This window comes from Sceloporus occidentalis, unplaced genomic scaffold (genome assembly GCF_023333645.1).
Source record: "Sceloporus occidentalis isolate IW3139 unplaced genomic scaffold, rSceOcc1.0.p SCAF_1, whole genome shotgun sequence".
Lineage (NCBI taxonomy): Eukaryota > Metazoa > Chordata > Lepidosauria > Squamata > Phrynosomatidae > Sceloporus > Sceloporus occidentalis.
In genome coordinates, this window is record NW_028316981.1 from 183,971,689 (window position 1) to 183,994,066 (window position 22,378).

The 22,378-nt window shown below is 45.5% G+C and overlaps 2 protein-coding genes across 8 annotated transcripts in view; one reads left to right on the plus strand and one right to left on the minus strand.

Moving 5' to 3' along the window:
- The window catches only part of ANGPTL6 (angiopoietin like 6), a 59,699-nt gene that overhangs the window by 10,977 nt on the left and 26,344 nt on the right, over positions 1-22,378 (minus strand). The window contains exon 1 of one of the 6 annotated variants that reach the window (XM_089486170.1): positions 2,083-2,160. The exons of 1 other annotated variant lie outside the window; for it this stretch is intronic. The gene's annotated coding sequence lies outside the window, so the exon portion shown is untranslated. Of the gene's footprint in view, positions 1-120; positions 315-1,160; positions 1,376-1,399; positions 1,424-2,082; positions 2,161-22,378 lie in introns of those variants that run through there. 4 more of the 6 variants (XM_089486206.1, XM_089486159.1, XM_089486188.1 and 1 more) reach the window with 4 other exon arrangements.
- LOC149323014 (uncharacterized) lies at positions 1,298-21,092 on the plus strand. Of its 2 annotated transcripts, XM_089486238.1 has the most exons (9): positions 1,298-1,511; positions 8,331-8,415; positions 16,122-16,210; positions 17,450-17,534; positions 19,356-19,486; positions 19,608-19,731; positions 19,897-20,045; positions 20,203-20,282; positions 20,513-21,092. In XM_089486238.1, exons 2-9 carry the CDS (start codon positions 8,392-8,394, stop codon positions 20,557-20,559), a joined length of 729 nt encoding a protein of 242 aa, XP_089342364.1. In that variant the 5' UTR covers positions 1,298-1,511; positions 8,331-8,391; the 3' UTR covers positions 20,560-21,092. The 2 variants fall into 2 exon arrangements, with proteins under 2 accessions (XP_089342364.1, XP_089342357.1); XM_089486231.1 differs by lacking the exons at positions 1,298-1,511; positions 8,331-8,415 and adding an exon at positions 15,805-16,028.

Below are 22,378 nucleotides of genomic sequence, written 5' to 3' on the forward strand. Positions count from 1 at the left end.
ATAGTTTTTAGCCACAACAGTTAAAGCAGTGTCAAACTGCATTAATTCTGAAGTGTGGCAGCAGCCTCAATGATAACAATAACATAAAAATAAAAACAGATTAAATTTTAAAACAAACACCATTTGTCAGGCAGGCATGCAAACATGCCAGTTAGCAGGATTGTTTAGGGGAAGTAGGGATTATACAATCAATCATGAAATGCCTGTCAAAACAGAAAAGTCTTTACTTGTCTGCAAAAAGAAAGTAGGGAGTCTAACTTCTCCAAGAAGGGAGCTCCAAAGCCTGGGGGCAACCATTGAGAAGACCCTCTCCTGTCTTCCCCCAAATGTGAAAAAGGTGGGGCAGAGAAATAGTCCTTCAAATAATCTGTACCCGAACCATATTAATTATTTAGAATTGAAACCATTTAAAACAAATCCACAAAAAAGAAAAAAAAAAAAGAAAAACCACTAAACTGTACACTAATTATAAAAGCCCCCCGCAGTCAATTCCTTAAAGCCTGTTGGAACAGAAAAAGGTTTGTTTACTCCTTGGTAATGTTTTGCAGGGCTGGGGAGTAGGAGTAAGGAGTAAGAGGTTTTTACAGGAGTAGGAGTAGGAAGTAACAAAATATATTTGTTACTCCTTATTTCTGTTATTATATTGTACATGCAAACACCAAAAAATAATTTTAATATATTGCACTGGGGAAATAACTGGGAGGCAAAGAGTGACACTTACACACCATCCTTGCAAAGCAACTGGGGCTTTCCCCCAGGACTAGGGAGTAGGAGTAGGAATAAGGAGTAAGGAGTAAAGGAGTAAGAAGTTTTTACAGGAGTAGGAGCAGGAGTAATATTATGAAAAAAATCTTACTCCGGCGGTGTAGGACAAAGAATAACCTCAAAATCACCACTAATCTCCAGCCCTGGTTTTTTGTACTAATGTTTCTCATAAATTTTAATTCCTGTATATCACTGAATGTAATGGCAATAGTTGTGATGTAAACAACCAGCAAAATTAAAATTATACCTTTAAATTATAATATCGTATGCACAGCCTAAATGTATTTACATGTACATTGTTTCATGTGCTTAAAATGAAAATTTCGTAAGATGAGACATTTTAAAATCAAATTTTAAAAGAATTTTAAAAATTAAAAAAAAATAAAAATTCTTACTTTTAAAAAAAATAAATTTTAATTTTTACAAAAACCTAGGGCCTCTTCCCACTGAGCCTCACCCCACTCACACCAACTCCTCAGCATTTTAGAGGGACTCAAGTGAATGCCACAGCTTATTTCTGTTAAAAGGCAGAAGTTTGGGGAGCAGTGGTGTCACACCCCCTTACGGTGTCACCTGGTGTGGCCCGGATGGATCCCTAGTGCCACCCCTGCAAATAACAAACCCAGTTATCCACAATTCAGGCCTTTATTGCTTCAGCCATGTTGGTGGGATTGACCCTGCTAGCTGGAGGCGTCTTATAACTACAATCTGAAAATTAATCTTTCCAAAATCAGTTGGGAATCAAGGTGCATCCTTGTGTGAGGAGGGACAAATTGCGCTCTGTAGATCTGCTGCCTTTTCAAAGTGGTCTTTTTGCTTAAGATAAACTCTGCTCTCTGTTTGGAAATACATAAATTGTTATAAAGACACCACAAGTTCTAGCATTCTCTCACTCTAGGCCTGCCTGGAAGAAGACAAGCCATTTACAGCGCTTTATAAATAAAGGTTAATAATAATAAATAATTGGCTGTATGCCGCAGTTTTTCCTGGAACTTTACCCCAAATTCCTAAGACTTTAAACATTTAAATAAGGACATGTCCCCATTATATCTCAGTGCAACATGAAGGTTGTGTGCATGTGCCTTCACGTTGCGTCTCGACTTATGACAGCCCCATAAATTTCATTTCAAAGGAGCGTGTTCCACTGTCAAACAGCTCTTACTATCAGTAAGTTCTTCCTAATGTTGAGGTGGAATCTCTTTTCCTGCAGTTTGCAACCATTTCTCCACATTCTAGTCTCTGGAGCAGCAGAAAACAAGCTTGCTCCCTTCTCAATATGGCTTCCCTTCAAATATTTAAACAGGGCTATCATATCACCTCTTAACCTTCTCTTCTCCGGGCTAACCATCACCAGCTCCCTAAGCCGTTCCTCATAGGGCTTCATGGCTTCCAAACCCTTCACCATTTTAGTCGCCCTCCTTTGGATACACTCCAGTTTCTCAATATCCCGAATCAGAAGGTACTACAGTCGGCCCTTCTTATACACGGATTTTTTATACACGGATTTAAGCATACACAGTTTGAAAATGTTCCAAAAAAGTATAAATTTACCTTGATGTTCCATTTTTTATTAGGGACACCATTTTGCTATGTCATTATATTTAATGGGACTTGAGCATACACGGATTTTGTTGTACACGGGAGATCTTGGAACCAAACCCCAGTGTATAACAAGGTTCCACTGTATTACAGAACGGAGCATCATAAAATAAGGCATGGCTGGCTGGTGGAGACATTAAACAGGACGCAGGGCTACATTTTGTTGCAGGTCGCGTTTATGGTGAAAAATACAGTGGCCCCTTGGTATCCGCTGGGGTTTGGTTCCAGGACTCCCCATGTATACCAAAATCCTTGGAAGCTCAAGTCCCATTAAATATAATGGCATAGTACAATGGGGTCACTTAGATAAAATGGCAAAACCAAGGTTTGCTTTTTGGAATTTACACTCTTTTCCAAGTAAAATGATTTTTCATGGTTCCATGCTCCTCTCTCGTACAAAGGCGCACTTTCATCTTCCTCGTCTGCTGCTCTTTTTCACTAATTCGTCGCAAGAGAAACCTCTCTGCAAAAAGGCTCAAAAGGTGGTGATGCATCTTTTTGGCCACCGATAAATAGTAAGTTCAGTGCAAAGGTGAGATTTGAACTCGGTCATTCCGCCTTCCCAAAGAGGACCCTGCTATGCGCCATGCTCAGCAATGTGGCTCTGTGACATTTCCGTCTCCTTGCTGAGTTCTGAAGGCCATATCAATGGCTTAATCCTCCTCTTTTGCTCAGCTGCTCTCTCGAACTCTGCCACCAAGAGCTCCTCTTATATATATTCCCCCCATAGCGGTAATTTCTATACCGAGTGGCGCTTATCTCTAAAGCGGCCAGACAAAGTGGCTTTCCCTTATCGCGTTCCCTTCTTAGCAAACACCAGCCCCTTGTGTGAGACGCAATCGTGGGAAATTAATGTCTCTAAAGCTAACTGTTCTCCCTTGCAAGAGAAACAGCCGTTGCCTTCATAGGACTGCAATTGGATGAGCTGCAATTGGATGAGTCTGGGTTATTTCCCCCCTCTGTTTCCCTTCACTCTCTTTTTCAAGGTGAAAAGTAAAGAAGAATGAAACGGAAGGAGAACTTGAGAATGGGAGAACTAGTTTCCTGCCTCATCCTGTCCCTCTGTTTCCAAGGGTGGCCATCGAGAGAACAGGTAGAATCACCCAGTGGTCTTCTTTTTACGGAGTGCAGAACCAGCGTGGCATAGCTGTTTGGCACTGGACACTGGGAGACCAGGGTTCGAATTCCGGCTCAGCCATAGAAACCCACTGGTTATAAAATAATAATAATAATAAAGCTTTTATTTATATACCACTTTTCCTCCAGATCAAAGCTGTGTACGTACGATAAAACTATATGACACATGTCAGATACAATATTAAAAAACAGTTATGAAAACAGTTATAAGCAATTCAATTTTTAAAAACAGTGTAGTTAGGATAGTTGGGATATCAGTTGTGGGTAGTCTTCTTAATCTAGTCTGAAGAGTTCTTGGTAATTTAGAGAATACTTTCTCTAAAGAGAATTGGGAGGATATGCTAACTGGAAGAGATAGGTTTTCAATGCTTTCTTGAAGGCTTCCAATGTACAACTGAGTTGAATCTCCTCCGAGAGTGCATTCCAGTGAGTTGGAGCTGTCATTGTGTAGGCTCTTTGGTGAGTCGCTACCAGTCTCACCTTGGGGTGTTCAAGTAAAAATTTCCCCGTTGTTCTGAGAGTGTGGGGCGGATTATGCAGGGAGAGGCGCTCCCTCAAGTAACTCGGGCCCAAGCCATGTAGGGCTTTATAGGTAATAACCAACACTTTTTATTGGGCCCGGAAGTGAATTGGCAGCCAGTGAAGAGATTTTAATACGGGTGTTATATGGTCCGACCTTGAGGTTCCCGCGACCAATCTGGCTGCAGCGTTTTGAACTAGTTGAAGCTTCCGAACCTGGTACAAAGGTAGCCCCATGTAGAGCGCATTACAGAAATCCAAGCGAGAGGTTACCAGTGCGTGTACTACTGTTTCTAGGTCCTTTTGGTCCAGACAGGGACACAGTTGGCGTATCAGCCGAAGCTGGTACCAAGCACTCCTGGCCATCGCATCCACTTGAGATGATAACTGTAGAGATGAATCCAAGAGTACTCCCAAACTGCGAACTTTGTCCTTTAGGGGAAGTGTGACCCCGTCTAGGACTGGATGACAAATTTCCCTGCCCGGACTTGGGGTACCTATCACAAGTACCTCTGTTTTCTCTGCATTCAGCTTGAGTTTGTGTTTCCTCATCCAGCCCATTACTGACCCCAGGCAGGCATCCAGAGGAGAGATGTCATCCTTAGTCACTGTATCAGTTGGAGACATGGAGAGATAGATCTGGGTGTCATCAACGTACTGATAACACCGTGCTCCATGGTTCCGGATGATCTCTCCCAGTGGCTTCATGTAAATGTTAAACAGCATGGGGGACAGAATGGCGCCCTGAGGAACGCCAGATGTCAGCTCTCTTTTACGAGAGCAACTGTCCCCCAGCCTCACTATCTGGAATCTTCCTGAGAGGTAGGACTGGAACCACTGGAGCGCAGTGCCCCTGATACCCAATTCTCTCAGGCGTTCCAGAAAGATACCATGGTCGATAGTATTGAAGGCCGCTGAGATGTCCAAGAGCACCAACAAGGCCACACTTCCCCTGTCGATGCCCAGACGGAAATCATCGACTAAGGCGACCATGGCAGTCTCAACTCCGTGGCCCGCCCTGAAGCCAGTTTGAAATGGGTCCAGATAATCGTTTTCATCCAAGACAGCTTGGAGCTGAAAGGCGACTGCCGTCTAGATCACCTTGCCCAAGAAAGATAATAAGGAGACCAGTCTGTAATTACACATCAACAGGGGATCAAGGGAGGGTTTCTTCAAAAGAGTTTTTACTATTGCCTGTTTTAAGGCCGATGGAAATATACCTTCCCGAAGAGACTGGTTGACCTTGGGCAAGTCACATACTCTCAGCCTCAGAGGATGGCAGTGGGAAAACCCCTCTGAACAACTCATAGGTTCATAGAATTATAGAGGAAGAGACCCTAAGGGACATACAGTCCAACCCCATTCTGCCATGCAGGAACTCTCAATCAAAGCATCCCCAACAGATGGCCATCCAGTCTCTGTTTAAAGACCTCCAAAGAAGGAGACTCCACCATTCTCCGAAGGGAGCATCTTCCACTGATTTTCTGCCAGGAGTTGGTCATAGAAGCACACTGGAGGACCTACAAATGCCTAGGTTCTAGGTTCTCCAGGGCAACTCTATGGTCAACATCTGCCAGAAGTTGATCATAGACTCATGCTGAAGGATCTATGAATGCCTAGAGGAGTGTTTTCTCTATAAATCTATTGATGCAGCCTAAGATCACGTTGGCTTTTTTAGCTGCTGCATCACACTCTTGGCTCATGTTCAACCGGAGGTCCACTAAGGCACCCAGATCTCTTTTTCACGTCAAGCCAGATGTCCCCCATTGATTCATTTCCTTTTTTACTGCCCAAGTGTAGTATTCACTTGGCACTATTACTTCCCTCAGTCTGGACACTACACTCCTATTGATGAAGCCTAGGTTTGCATTGGCTTTTTTGGCTGCTGCGTCACACTGTTGGCTCATGCTCAGCCTGAAGTCCTATATCTATGCATTCAATTTTTAGTGCTCAAGTGTATCAATGTGACACTATTACTTCCTAGACACTAGACTCCTATTGATGAAGCCTAGGATCACATTGGCTTTTTTAGCTGCTGCATCACACTCTTGGCTCATGCTCGACAGTGTGACTTGTGAGGGTCACGGTGGGCATCCTTGGCTGAAGAGAGGGGGATTCGAACCCTTCTCTCCCATTGTCCTAGTGCAATGGTCCAATGGTCCCTCCGGAGTACTTGCTGACAATTACTGGTGGACTGCCCCTGCCCCAGGCTGTTCCAGTCTACCTTCTTCATTTGCAAATCCCCCAAGGGTCCAGGTGCTAGTTGGCAACAGACTACTGAGAGTCATATAGTCCAACCCACCTCCTGCCCTGCAGAAATACATAGGAACCTAGAGTTGGAAGGGACTAAGGGCCATATGGAGATGGAAGGGGGTCCAATGACAAGAGTTAGGAAGAAGCAAGGCAGTGCCAAGCTTTTGAAAACACCCTGTTGCTATGTTTCTTTCCTTCAATGGCCCAACACCTCCACCTCCCCTTCAAGGCAGAGTGGCAAGGCCCAGAGAAGCACATGGCAACCATGTTCACTTGGCCAGATGCATTTGTTTGCCTTTGAAAACATTCCATATCCGCTCAGGAATCTGGACTCCACTCTAGAATGCAGCTGAGGCCAGTGCAGCCATTGGCTATTGGTCAGTGCGTTGGATACTGGTCAGTGCATTGGATACTGGTCAGTGCGTTGGATACTGGTCAGTGCGTTTTTGGATACTGGTCAGTGTGCTGGACAGTGGTCAGTGCGTTGGATACTGGTCAGTGCATTGGATACTGGTCAGTGCGTTTTTGGATACTGGTCAGTGCTCTTTTGGACCTTGGTCGGACCAGACCTGTTCTTGGAGGGCACTTGGCTTGGGTCTACCCAATTTCTCAGCACCACAATGCCAAGTGTGTGGAAGTCCATCAAAAAGTGTGGAGGGGTAAGCAGAGGGGGAGGACTGAGGTGACCATTGAGGCCATGGCTCTGGACAGCCATCCTTTCTCTGACTCTCATTCCTCTCTTGCCTCTGCAGAGGGCCAAGAAGACTGTGGTCAAATGGTTTTCTTGCTCCATACGACCAATGGATGAGGAGGACGATGCCCTGTCTCTTCCCCTTCCAAGGTAAGTCCCCATATCCTCCCTTCCTTCCTTCCCTCTGTTCCTTCTTTCCTTCCTCCCTCCCTCCCTCCGTTCCTTCCTTCCCTCTGTCTCTACTTCTTACTACCTCCCTCCCTTCTTTCTGTCTCCTTCATTCTTTCCTTCCTGCTTGCCTGCCTGCCTGCCTGCCTTCCGTTTCAACTTGTCTGCCTCTTTTCCTTTCTTCTTTCTGTCTCTTTCCCTTCCTTCCTTCCTTCTTTCCTTCCTTCCTTCCTTCTTCCTTCTGCCACTACCTCTTACTGCCTCATTTCCTTCCTTCTTTAACCTGCATCTTTTTGACACTGATTTTCCCCCACTTCTTTTCAACCAAATCCAGTCGGCGCAAGGGGGAAACAGAAGCGGATTGGAATCAATTCAAATTTCCCCTTCGGCCGGCTGGAACTGAATCATTTTGAATTGATTGATTGGTGAATGGGAACCACAAGTGGTTTATTTTCATTCGATTCCATTCCATAAAATGTGATTGGGGCAAATGTAGGGAACCATGATCCGATGTCGAATCCATCCATCGATTTGGATTGGAGACTCATTTATCTGTATCTGGGAATGAGGCCGTTGTTTGCTAGAGAGAGGTACTGTATATACTCATGTATAAGTTTAGAAATTCAGGTCGAAAAATTGACCCCAAAAACCCTGAGTTGACTTACCCATGGGTCAATGTAAGTACTGTATCTTAAAGCAAGTGTATAATCTGTCCTGGAAGCACCGACCCCGTCTACTCTCTCATCCATCCATTTTTAAGAATGAGGACAAAGAGTTATGTCTGCTGGAATTTTGTAAGTTCTTTGACATTATTTTGCTTTGCTTCAACCTTTGGATCCTTTGTTAGAATGCCCTTAAGTTTTAGCCTCAACTTATCCACCGGTCTTAGTAAAATCCATCATTTTGGCCCCAAAACCTGGCCTCGACTTATAGGTGAGGTCGACTTATAGTTGAGTATATATGGTAGATCTGCTGGTGTTTTCATATCGTCCTTTGGGAAATGGGGAAAGGCTGAGTGGAGCTTTCAAGGGGTTTCTTTGGGGAATTTTTCCAGATCTCTCTCCTCTGCACTAAGGTCTTTTCCTGTCTCCACGCTATGGCTTTTGCAGATGCCACCTGTGGGCTTTCTAGACAGTCAATGTTGCTATTGATATCTGGAGTGGTCACACTGAATGGCCTTTTCCTGTCCCCATTTCAGACTTACGGAGCCGCAAGGAACCTGCGTCAAGGAGGAGGACGTCGCCTATCATGCGCTTTCCATGGAGGCCCATCCCTCTGTGCCGGTAAGGAAAGAGTTTTTCAGACTCACAGAGGCAAATAACAAAAACATCATGTTTTTACCTGAGAGGACACCTCTCTAGGAATCTCTAGGTCCTCCAGTGCAACTCTGTGGTCAACGTCCGACAGAGAATGACCATAGAACTGCACTGGAGGAGCTACTAAGGCCTAGTAGAGTATTCTCTCCAGTAATCTCTAGGTCTTTCAGTGCAACTGTTAATTAAAGCTGACCATAGTGTTGCATTGGAGGACCTAGATATTCCTAGATTGAACATATAAATCAAATCCACGAATAATCAAATCCACAAATATCAAAGCCGCAGATATGGAGGGATGAGTGTATACGTACACACACACAAAGTGGGTCCTTGTTATCCACTGAGGTCTGGTTCCAGGATTCCCCCGTGGATAACAAAATTAATGGATGCTCAAGTCCCATTAGATATAATGGCAGAGCAAAATGGTGTCCCTTATATAAAATGGAAAATCAAGGTTTGCCATTTGAAATTTATACTTTTGTGGAATATTTTCAAGCCGTGTGTTCTTGAATCCATGTTAAATAAAAATCTGTGGATAAGGAGGACCGACTGCATGTGTGTGTGTGTGTGTGTGGAAAGCGAGTCTTGGTGGATTTCACTTCTCCCCTCCCTGCACTACTTGTTTTCAGGATACAGACTTCCATAGAGAGGAGAATGAGGCACATTGCCTTAGGTCCACTTTGGCCAGGTACTCTGAGGGCAGTTAACAGTAACAAAAGGGAAGGGATGGGTGCTGTAATGCCTCACCCTGGAGAAATGGCTGGGTGCTTCTAGAAGGAGCACTCCCTTCATCAGTCCATGGGCTTCCATAAGGATGCCCTTGAGGTCCCTCAGTGGGCTGTCTGGAGCATCATTCTGGCCCCAGAGGGATGCTCTGAAGGTGTCACATTTCATGAACTTTTCCTGCCCCCATTTTAGACATCCGGAGCCAATAGGGCTGCATTGAAGAAGAGGAGATCTCTCAGAGGTTTGACAAGGGGAAGATTCGCTCCTTAGAATCATAGAATCGTAGAGTTGGAAGAGGCCACAAGGTCCATCCAGTCCAACCCCTTTCTGCCATGAGGAACTCTCAAAGCATCCCTGACAGATGGCCATCCAGACTTCCAAGGAGGGAGACTCAACCAAAATCTCAGAGGAAGGGTTGTGTTCCACTGTTGAACAACCTTTAGTGTCAAGAAGTTCCTCCTAACGTTGAGCTGGAATCTCTTTTCCTGTAGCTTGCATCCATTCTTCCCAGTCCTGTTCTCTGGAGCAGCAGAAAACAAGCTTGCTCCCCCCTCAGTACAGCATCCCTTCAAGTATTTAAACAGGGCTATCATATTACCTCTTAACCTTCTCTTCTCCAGGCTAAACATCCCCACATCCCTGAGTCTTTCCTCATAGGGATTCATAGTTTCCAGGCCCTTCACCATTTTAGTCGCCTTCCTTTGGACACGCTCCAGTTTCTCAGAAAGGAGAGTCTGGTTGACCCACAGAGGGGTCTCATCTTTTGCCCTTCTGGACTCATGGAAGAGTGCCCAATAGAGTCTTGAGATGGGACCATGATCTGTAGTCAGGCAGGGAAGGGAGCAAGAGGTGGACGAGTGTCTGCTCCACGACTGCCTCTGCCACTTCCAATCCTCCTCCTCCTCCTCTTCCTCTGCTCTCCAGCACTCGAAGTGCCTTGGCCACAGCTAGCCTTAGTAGTAGTAGTAGTAGTAGTAGTAGTATTTATTATTATTAGTAGTAGTGGTGGTAGTATTTATTAGTAGTAGTAGTCTGAGTCTCCATTGGATACCCCCTTGTCATGAGGGAGTGGCTTGCGCACCCTAATGATTTTGTGAGCTATGCTGGTGGTGGTATAATAGCCACCAGCAGGGCCTCCCATACCAGACAGGTCACAACTGAAGGGTCTGACCAAGAGCGCCAAAGGGCAGGATGGGCTCTCTAGCCTTATGGCAACCATCCTAGGAGAAGGAAAACTCTAATCCCAAACCTGGGCAGATGGTGCTCGTCTAACCCTGTAAGGTCAACCATGTAAGAGAAGGAAACTCTAATCAAACCTACGACCCGAGGACCTTGCTGCTACCATCCATGCTTGTCAAGGCCTCAGCAGACGAACCTCTGGTTTAAAGGGTGAGGCCAGTTCTGTGCACGCTGCGCTCCACCAGAAAAATCCATTGCACAGGCTCGAAGGATACATCCAATCTCTGAAAAAGCCCTGTAGCGATAGGCGAGGGACGAAATGGAAGGTGTAAAGATGCACTGGAAGCCGCAGACCCAACCCTGCATGTAGGTGGTTCAGGACTTTGGTCAACAGGCATCTTCTGATGCGGTCAAACAAAGACAAAGAGACAAAGGCACACACCAGCCTCCAAAGGTGCAAATAGACTGACGCTTGCATGCTGGAACATCAGAACCATGCAAGATTCTGCAGACAGTGGATGTCCTGAGCGCTGTTCTGCTCTAATAGCCCATGAACTGTCACAACGTAACATCGACATCGCTGCTCTTAGTGAAGTCCATCTCCACAAGGAAGGCAGCCTTAAGGAACATGGTGCCGGCTACACACTCTACTGGTCTGGCAAACCCAAAACTGAAAAACATGATCAAAAACTCCATTGCTTCCAAACTCAAAACCTTGCCAACAAGACACTCTGATCGCATTATCTCCTTACACCTCCCACATGTTGTTCTCTTCAGTATATATGCCCCAACTATGCAATCCGACCCTGTGGAGAAAGACAAATTCTACTCAGACCTACGCCACCTTATACAAAAAGTCCCTGCAGAAGACAAAATCATTATCCTTGGTGACTTCAATGCCAGAGTAGGAAAGAACGTTGAAGCCTGGAAAGGTGTTTTAGGCAAGCATGGTGTTGGAAACTGTAATGATAATGGACACCTCCTGCTAGAGTTTTGTGCAGAGCAACAGCTGACTATTACAAACACCATCTTTCAGCAGAAAGATAGCTTGAAGACAACCTGGATGCATCCCCGATCCAAACACTGGCACCTCATTGACTACATCCTAGTGCGCCAGAGAAATATTCGCGATGTCCGTCATACCCGAGTGATGCCCAGTGCAGAATGTCAAACAGATCATCGCCTTGTAAGATGAAAACTAAATCTTCATTTTAAGTTCAAACCTAAGAGGGGTGGCGTTCTAAAGAGGAGACTCCAAGTCAACAATCTTCAACAAGCTGCCAAAAGAGACAACTTCCAGGCAAATTTGCAAAGAAAACTTGAAGACCATCCTGTAGACTCTTCTCCTACAGAGCTTTGGCAACATATCAAAAACAGCATCCTGCAGTCTGCGGAAGAATCCTTAGGATTCTCCCTCAAGAAAAACCAAGACTGGTTTGATGAAAACAACCAAGAGATCCAGGAGCTGTTGGCAAAGAAGAGAACTGCTCACCAGGCACACCTCGCCCAGCCATCCTGCCATGTTAAAAAAGCAGCCTTTTGCCTTGCATGTAGTCAACTCCAACAAAAACTCAGATACATTCAGAACAAGTGGTGGATCAATTTAGCAGAAAAGACACAACGTTGTGCAGATCTGGGTGATTCCAGAGGATTTTATGAGGCACTTAAAGCAGTGTTTGGACCTACATATCAGATCCAAAGCTCCCTATACAGTTCAGATGGTCAAACACTAATCACAGCTTCCATTCTGGACTGATGGGCTGAACACTTCCAAAGCCTCTTTAGTGCCAACCGAGTAGTCCAAGATTCAGCTATTCAACAGATGACACAACAACCGATGAAGAAAAAATTGGACATAGCTCCCACTTTGGAAGAAACCGTTAAGGCCATACAGCAGATGAAAAATGCCAAGGCTGCCGGGATTGATGGAATTCCACCTGAAGCTCGGAAACATGGAGGTCATGTACTCCATGCTAAACTCCACGAGCTCCTTGTGAGTTGCTGGGAAAAAGGCGAACTGCCATCAGATCTCCGAGATGTAGTCATCATCACCCTGTACAAGAAAAAAAGGAGCAAAATCGGATTGCTCAAACGATCGAGGTATAACACTGCTCTCCATTGCTGGAAAAATCCTTGCAAGGATACTGTTGAACAGATTAGTCCTTGCTATTGCAGAAGAACTTCTCCCTGAAAGCCAATGTGGCTTTTGAACTAATAGGAGCACTACAGACATGGTATTTGCCCTTAGACAACTGCAAGAGAAATGTAGAGAGCAGAACAAAGGACTCTATGTAACATTTGTCGACCTCACCAAAGCCTTCGACACTGTGAGTAGAAAAGGTCTGTGGCATACTGACTAGGATGCCCCCCCCCCCCCAAATTCCTCAAAATGATCATCCTGCTACATGAAGGCCAGCAAGGTCAATTCAGATATGGCAATGCTCTCTCGGAGCCCTTTCTAATAACTAATGATGTTAAACAAGGTTGTGTTCTCGCTCCAACTCTATTTACAGTCTTCATCAGCATGATGCTCCAAAGGGCTACGGCAGATCTCAAAGAAGAAGATGGCATTTATATACGCTACTGTACTGATGGTAGCCTGTTTAACTTAAGCCGCCTGAGGGTCCGCACTAAGACTCTAAACTATCTAGTCCGTGAGCTGCTTTTTGCTGACGATGCTGCCCTCGTTGCCCATACGGAAGCAGCTCTGCAGCGCCTAAATCTTGCTTTGCAACAGCTGCAGAGCTCTTTGGACTGGAAGTCAGTCTGAAGAAAACAGAAGTTCTCTACCAGCCGACACCTCAGGAAGAACACTACCATCCCCACATCATTGTAGGCACATCTGTGCTTAAGTCCATCCAGCAGTTCACCTACCTGGGAAGCATCATCTCCTCAGGCGCCAAGATGGATAAAGAGATCGATCACAGACTGGCAAAGGCATATAGTGCATTCGGAAGGCTTCACAAAAGAGTCTGGAGTAACAAACACTTGAGGCGAAGCACAAAAATCAGTGTGTATAGAGCCATTGTACTGTCTATTCTCCTCTATGGGTCTGAAACATGGGTCACCTATCGCCAACACTTACAACTCCTTGGACGCTTTCATCAGCGCTGTTTACGCACAATTCTAAATATACACTGGACTGACTATGTGACGAATGTTGCTGTCCTTGAGCAAGCAGGGATCACCAGCATTGAGGCCATGCTATTGAGGACGCAGCTGCGCTGGGCAGGACATGTTTCTAGGATGAAGGACCATCGCCTCCCAAAAGTAGTATTCTACGGTGAACTCGCCACGGGTCAGTGTAAGAGGGGCGCCCCAAATAAGAGATACAGGGACTCCCTGAAACAACATCTCAGGCTTGGCCAAATTGATCACTAACAATGGTCCTCCCTGGCCTCGCATTGGGAGGCATGGAGACGCACTATCCATGACGCTGCAACCTTCTTCAAAAGCTCACGCCGAACGAGCCTCGAAGAGAAACAACAACGCAGAAAGAACCGCAACCTGGAAACATCACCCAAGGAGACTTTCTGCTGTGCTTTCTGCAACCGGACCTGTTTATCCCGAATTGGCCTTTTTAGTCACCAAAGCGCTTGTACAAAGCGCGGAATGAGTCCTTCCTGAATCTTCATTCGCAAAGCAAAGCCAGAGAGAGAGAGTGAGAGAGAGAGAGTGAGAGAGTCAGAGTCTGAGTCTGGAAGATCTCCATTGACTACTCCCTGGTTCTCCAACATGTAATTGGACAAATATACTTCTATAGTTGAGGGAGCACTCTATACTGCTTCCATTAAATTTAAGTCATCCTCCGACCTTATTCCAAAGTTATCCTTCATTTAGAAACTGGTCTAATGTCAACCGAGGCTCGTATTTGGATTCGTAAATTTAACTTTTGGTTAAAAATGTTATTCAATCCGGATAGTTTGGTCCCGTTAATATTAACGGATTCTTTTGTTTCTATTTGGAAATGGTCTACAGCTACTAAACGGTTATTTATTATTATTATTATTATTATTATTATTATTATTAACCTTTATTTATAAAGCGCTGTAAATTTACACATGCTAAAACCATTATTTTAAGTCTACTGTTAAACTTGTAGTTGAAAGATTTAGGGTTTTAAGTTATGTATAGAAATGCATTCTTGTACTATTGATAGAATATGATATATTTGGATGCCCTGCAATATTTGTAAATTAGTATTTTGTTTGTATTTTTTACAAGCTGGCCATGTGCCATAATGAATTATTTATTCATTCATTTATTTATTCATTATTAGTAGTCATTTATTATTATTATTATTATTATTATTATTATTATTAAATTAATATATTATATAATTATAAAATTACCTTCAGCCCAAGTGTGTAAGGTATCCAAAAAACATAAATGAATTTCCAGGTTTAGATTTGGGCCCCATCTCCAAGATCTCTCATTATATATTATTTCCTCCAAATATACCAAAATGTAATCTATTTCTGCTCTCAGGAATTTGGGGGAATAAGCAGAAATTAATTTTGGGTTTAGAGATGTGTCCCACTTCCAAAAATATTTCATTACCTATCTGCAAATATTCCAATACGGAAAACACTTCTGGTCCCAGGAATTTCGGAGAATAAGTAGACTCTATATATGACATCTATGAATTTTGTGTTTAGATTTTCCTGTCTTCAAGACAATCTCATTATGTATAAATTCAAAAATTCCAAAATCCGAACCACGTCTTCCCTCAATCCAGACATTGCACTCTTATTGATGAAGCCTAGGATCGCCTTGGCTTTTTTAGCTGCGGCGTCACACTCTTGGCTTGTGCTCAGCTGAGAGAGCGTGACTCTCCAAGAGTCACTTGGTGGGCTTCCTTGGCTGAAGAGAGGGGGATTCGAACCCTGCTCCCCCATTGTCCTAGTGCAATGGTCCAATGGTCCCTCCGGAGTACTTGCTGACAATGACTGGTGGACTGCCCCTGCCCCAGGCTGTTCCAGTCTAGCGGCTTCATTTGCTAATCCCCAAAGGGTCCAGGTGCTAGTTGGCAACAGACTACTGAGGGTCATATAGTCCAACCCACCTCCTGCCCTGCAGGAATACATAGGATCCTAGAGTTGGAAGGAACTATTAAGGGCCATATAGAGATGGAAGAGGGTCCAATGACAAGAGTTAGGAAGAAGCAAGACAGTGCCAAGCCTTTCAAAACACCATACTGCTATGTTTATTTCCTCCAATGGACCAGCCCCTCCGCCTGCCCTTCAAGGAAGAGTAGCAAGGCCCAGAGAAGCACATGGCAACCATGGCCACTTGTCCAGATGCATTTGTTTGCCTTTGAAAAAATTCCGTATCCGCTCTGGAATCTGGACTCCACTCTAGAATGCAACTGAGGCCAGTGCAGTCATTGGCTGTTGGTCAGTGCGTTGGATACTGGTCAGTGCGTTGGATACTGGCCAGTGCATTGGTTACTGGTCAGTGCATTGGATACTGGTCAGTGCATTGGATACTGGCCAGTGTGTTGAATACTGGTCAGTTCGTTTTTGGATACTGGTCAGTGTGCTGGATACTGGTCAGTGCTGTTCTGGACCTTGGTCGGACCAGACCTGTTCTTGGAGGGCACTTGGCTTGGGTCTAGCCAAGTTCTCAGCATCACAATGCCAAGTGTGTGGAAGTCCATCAAAAAGTGTGGCGGGGTAAGCAGAGGTGGAGCCCTGAGGTGACCATTGAGGCCATAGCTCTGGACAGCCATCCTTTCTCTGACTCTCATTCCTCTCTTGCCTCTGCAGAGGGCCAAGAAGACTGTGGTGAAATGGTTTTCCTGCTCCATACGACCAATGGATGAGGAGGACGATGCCCTGTCTCTTCCCCTTCCAAGGTAAGTCCCCATGTCCTTCCATCCTCCTCCCTCCCTCCCTCCCTCCCTCCCTTCCCTCTGTTCCTTCTTTCCTTCCTCCCTCCCTCCCTCCGTTCCTTCCTTCCCTCTGTCTCTACTTCTTACTACCTCCCTCCCTTCTTTCTGTCTCCTTCATTCTTTCCTTCCTGCTTGCCTGCCTGCCTGCCTGCCTTCCGTTTCAACTTGTCTGCCTCTTTTCCTTTCTTCTTTCTGTCTCTTTCCCTTCCTTCCTTCCTTCTTTCCTTCCTTCCTTCCTTCTTCCTTCTGCCACTACCTCTTACTGCCTCATTTCCTTCCTTCTTTAACCTGCATCTTTTTGACACTGATTTTCCCCCACTTCTTTTCAACCAAATCCAGTCGGCGCAAGGGGGAAACAGAAGCGGATTGGAATCAATTCAAATTTCCCCTTCGGCCGGCTGGAACTGAATCATTTTGAATTGATTGATTGGTGAATGGGAACCACAAGTGGTTTATTTTCATTCGATTCCATTCCATAAAATGTGATTGGGGCAAATGTAGGGAACCATGATCCGATGTCGAATCCATCCATCGATTTGGATTGGAGACTCATTTATCTGTATCTGGGAATGAGGCCGTTGTTTGCTAGAGAGAGGTACTGTATATACTCATGTATAAGTTTAGAAATTCAGGTCGAAAAATTGACCCCAAAAACCCTGAGTTGACTTACCCATGGGTCAATGTAAGTACTGTATCTTAAAGCAAGTGTATAATCTGTCCTGGAAGCACCGACCCCGTCTACTCTCTCATCCATCCATTTTTAAGAATGAGGACAAAGAGTTATGTCTGCTGGAATTTTGTAAGTTCTTTGACATTATTTTGCTTTGCTTCAACCTTTGGATCCTTTGTTAGAATGCCCTTAAGTTTTAGCCTCAACTTATCCACCGGTCTTAGTAAAATCCATCATTTTGGCCCCAAAACCTGGCCTCGACTTATAGGTGAGGTCGACTTATAGTTGAGTATATATGGTAGATCTGCTGGTGTTTTCATATCGTCCTTTGGGAAATGGGGAAAGGCTGAGTGGAGCTTTCAAGGGGTTTCTTTGGGGAATTTTTCCAGATCTCTCTCCTCTGCACTAAGGTCTTTTCCTGTCTCCACGCTACGGCTTTTGCAGATGCCACCTGTGGGCTTTCTAGACAGTCAATGTTGCTATTGATATCTGGAGTGGTCACACTGAATGGCCTTTTCCTGTCCCCATTTCAGACTTACGGAGCCGCAAGGAACCTGCGTCAAGGAGGAGGACGTCGCCTATCATGCGCTTTCCATGGAGGCCCATCCCTCTGTGCCGGTAAGGAAAGAGTTTTTCAGACTCACAGAGGCAAATAACAAAAACATCATGTTTTTACCTGAGAGGACACCTCTCTAGGAATCTCTAGGTCCTCCAGTGCAACTCTGTGGTCAACGTCTGACAGAGAATGACCATAGAACTGCACTGGAGGAGCTACTAAGGCCTAGTAGAGTATTCTCTCCAGTAATCTCTAGGTCTTTCAGTGCAACTGTTAATTAAAGCTGACCATAGTGTTGCACTGGAGGACCTAGATATTCCTAGATTGAACATATAAATCAAATCCACGAATAATCAAATCCACAAATATCAAAGCCGCAGATATGGAGGGATGAGTGTATACGTACACACACACAAAGTGGGTCCTTGTTATCCACTGAGGTCTGGTTCCAGGATTCCCCCGTGGATAACAAAATTAATGGATGCTCAAGTCCCATTAGATATAATGGCAGAGCAAAATGGTGTTCCTTATACAAAATGGAAAATCAAGGTTTGCCATTTGAAATTTATACTTTTGTGGAATATTTTCAAGCTGTGTGTTCTTGAATCCATGTTAAATAAAAATCTATGGATAAGGAGGACCGACTGCATGTGTGTGTGTGTGTGTGTGTGTGTGTGGAAAGCGAGTCTTGGTGGATTTCACTTCTCTCCTCCCTGCACTACTTGTTTTCAGGATACAGACTTCCATAGAGAGGAGAATGAGGCACATTGCCTTAGGTCCACTTTGGCCAGGTACTCTGAGGGCAGTTAACAGTAACAAAAGGGAAGGGATGGGTGCTGTAATGCCTCACCCTGGAGAAATGGCTGGGTGCTTCTAGAAGGAGCACTCCCTTCATCATTCCATGGGCTTCCATAAGGATGCCCTTGAGGTCCCTCAGTGGGCTGTCTGGAGCATCATTCTGGCCCCAGAGGGATGCTCTGAAGGTGTCACATTTCATGAACTTTTGCTGCCCCCATTTTAGACATCCAGAGCCAATAGGGCTGCATTGAAGAAGAGGAGATCTCTCAGAGGTTTGACAGGGGGAAGATTCGCTCCTTAGAATCATAGAATCGTAGAGTTGGAAGAGGCCACAAGGTCCATCCAGTCCAACCCCTTTCTGCCATGAGGAACTCTCAAAGCATCCCTGACAGATGGCCATCCAGCCTCTGTTTAAAAACCTCCAAGGAGGGAGACTCCACCAAAATCTCAGAGGAAGGAGTGTGTTCCACTGTCGAACAACCTTTAGTGTCAGGAAGTTCCTCCTAACGTTGAGCTGGAATCTCTTTTCCTGTAGCTTGCATCCATTCTTCCCAGTCCTGTTCTCTGGAGCAGCAGAAAACAAGCTTGCTCCCCCCCAGTACAGCATCCCTTCAAGTATTTAAACAGGGCTATCATATTACCTCTTAACCTTCTCTTCTCCAGGCTAAACATCCCCACATCCCTGAGTCTTTCCTCATAGGGATTCATAGTTTCCAGGCCCTTCACCATTTTAGTCGCCTTCCTTTGGACACGCTCCAGTTTCTCAGAAAGGAGAGTCTGGTTGACCCACAGAGGGGCCTCATCTTTTGCCCTTCTGGACCCATGGAAGAGTGCCCAATAGAGTCTTGAGAAGGGACCATGATCTGTGATCAGGCACGGAAAGATCCTGACCTCCTCCTTTTCCAGGACGTTTCCTCCTCCTGTCCAGGAGGAATCCCATAAGGTCTTCTGTTATGAGTGTGACAAAGAGGCCCATTGAGCGGGGTGGCCATGACACCTTCCAGGACACGTCCTACTTTTCAAGCGTGCAAATGGAGCCTTAGAAGGTGGCAGTTACCTAATTTCCCCCCTCTCCTCCCCCCCAGGGAAAGAAGGCTCTTCATGAACCTTGCATGTTCTGCAATCTGGATCCTTCAATTGCCAAGATCGTTGCAGGCAATGGAGCCGAGAATAATTTAGAATTAATCTTGGATCACTATTTAGAGTCATCCGAAAGGTAGGCAGATTGCCTGCTATTCTCCCACGCATCCCTGGGGCCCTGAGCCTATTTTCCCTCTCTGGGGCTGGAAGTCCAGTAAGCATGAGACTTACCACTCCTTTCCTATTTCTCATGACAGCCACTGTTATAAGTACACGCATAGCGTCCTGACTTCATCCAAATGCGACCTACACCATGCGCTGTTATACCTCTTAGCCGATGTGAATGACTCCTCTTGGAATAAGGATTACTTTGGGAGGAAGGTAAGGACATCACCCAGAAGGGGTCTTTCCCGCTGACCCTCCCATGGCTGCTCCACATGGAGCAAATTCAAATGCTCCCCATCTGCGCCTTGTTTTTGGGAGTTGGGGAGGAGAACCGGGTGACCCTCGATCTCGGTTGAGACCAGAATCTTCTTCTCAACTCAGGTGAGGGCGATCAAAGCTCTTGGCTTAATCGCAAATGACATCGTGTATGATGAGATGCTGGAGCCTTGGATTCCCATCCTCTCGAACACCTTGTTTTATATCATGCGTACATCCAGTCTCCATGATGAGACCCACAAGACGTTCGAAGAGTAAGCTGTGTTACAAGTAGAGGCTGGGGGAGTAATGGTCAGTGGGGGTTTCTAGTCCACTGGATGTGGCCAGATGGAGGAATGCAAATCTCTCTACTGAGCAAACAGGGTTTTCTGTTGACTTAGTGAGGTGATATTTGCTCCCTCTTCTCTGCAGGGAATTAAGTCACATCATCAATCCGCTGTTGGAGAGGTACATGCCCGACATTGAGGTCTTGCTTGATGTCACCCGTCGGGGTGAGTATTGGTTCCCTCTGTCTCTCTCTGGGGGAGAGTGCCTTTCCCCCTTCCCCAACCCCTGAGCTGTGGTGATCCCTCCACCCCAAAAGAAAGGGAGAATGGGATTGTTCACAGCTTTACTGCGGTAAACTATAGAGGAAGTCTGTATGAATGTCCATGTGGGATATTACAACCCATGGGCTTCAAAGGGGAAGTCAAAAACATCTCTGTTTTCTCTTCTTTTCCAGGCATACGAAGCCAGCGCTCCCGCAGGGAAGAGACATGGGCTGTATAAGCCTGAACGCCTGGCCGAGGGAAGAGGTGCCTCTTAGGAATCTCTGGAGGATCAGTGGAGGCTTCACCGGGGCAAATTCTCCTCTTCCCTGCCCATCGGACCCCTTGGCACCAGGGAATGGCATGGGGATGGAAGGAGGAGAGCGAACGGAAGGAGAGGAGGCACAGGAGCCCCAGCTGCCCAGGGAAGGGGGTGGCTGCCTTTAGGGCCTCAATGGTCAAAGAAGATGGGGCTGGAAGAGAAGGAGGGGGAGGGATTTTGTCCCTGATGGCGGTGCGGGTGCATGCATACCATCATTGGGGACAATATGGGCTTGCCATCCGCAGATACTAATATCTGCAGCCAGGCTGAGGCCACGTGACCCATTCATTTTAATGGCGGTCACCCCTAGAATGGCCCCAATTCCCCCCTAGAATGATGGTGGGGTCTCTTTCTTTGAGAGATGTCTCCCAAACAACGCTGGGCAGCTTGATGGGAATGCTTTAGCAGCTGGAGATTTCACACCATTGGGAACTGCCTTGGGACCATGGATAGTTTCTTTAATGGACTGAAAGACAGTAATAGATAGCACCATTAATCTGGGGATGGTCTTGAGGACCATGGATAGCACCATTAGTGGACTGGAATGGTCTTCAGGACCATGGATAATACCATTAATGGACTGGGGTGGCATTCAGGACCATAAGCATCTTGAACAAATTAAACTCCTCTTGGCATCCAGGGCCCTGAATCAAAATCTCCAAAGCAGAACGATTTTGCCCCTGTTTGGAGACAGTGCAAAAAGGGGCTGCGGTGCATCCCTCTCCAAAGAAACCCCCAGATCTTTCTAGTCCATTCCAGGGATTTCCATTGCTGCAGAGCCTCCTTTTGCCTTCCTGTTCAGTGCCAGGCTTCCCAAGGGACTGGGTCCCTTTTTTGCAAATCTGGGAAGGGAAGGAGGGTCTATTTAAGGCTTGGATTCAACAGCCTTTTCAGCAGCCACTCCAAACATTTGGAATGATCTGCCTTATTACATCTCTCAATGCCTTTAAAAAGGCAATAAAGATGGATCTCTTTTGGCAGATCTTCCCAGACTGACCTCCTAATAGAACAGGACTATTTGTCCATCCAAACCAGCCCCCCCCTCAATGCCACTCCTGTTTTAATTGTCTTAAATAACGTTATTGTTTATTGTATGGATTTATTGTTATGATTTATATGTGAAGGTGGGAGGGGAGGAGGTTTGGGGAAATTAAGGGAATGTTTTTATTATTGATTATATAATTTATATTTGAACTTTACCGTTCCCATCTTGACCCTGAAAAAAGGAGAGACAGGAAACAAATAAATATTTTGTTGTTATGTTGTTGTTGTTGTTGTTGTTAAATTGGATCCACCTTACCTCTTCCTCTGGAATTTGCATTTTTGCAGCTAAGAAGGAAGGAAGGAAGGAAGGAAGGAAGGAAGAGAGGAAGAAGTGGAAAGTTTTTGCAAGCGTACTTGGGCGCAGAGAATTTTGCAAAAAAGCATTGCAATTTTGCAAACTTTATGCATGGACTTTGGGGATTTTTGGGGGGTGGTGGGAGGTGGAGTTCTAGGGGGGGAATTGGGGGGGGGGTCCCAAGGAGGAATAAGTGGGGAACATTAAGTGGGGGTCGTGCCTCTATTCCTAATTTGTTTAGAATCATAGAATCATAGAGTTAGAAGAGACCCCAAGGGCCATCCAGTCCAACTCCATTCTGCCATGCAGGAACTCTCAGTCAAAGAATACCCAGCAGATGGCCATCCAGCCTCTGTTTAAAGACCTCCAAGGAAGGAGACTCCAGTACACTCAAAGGGA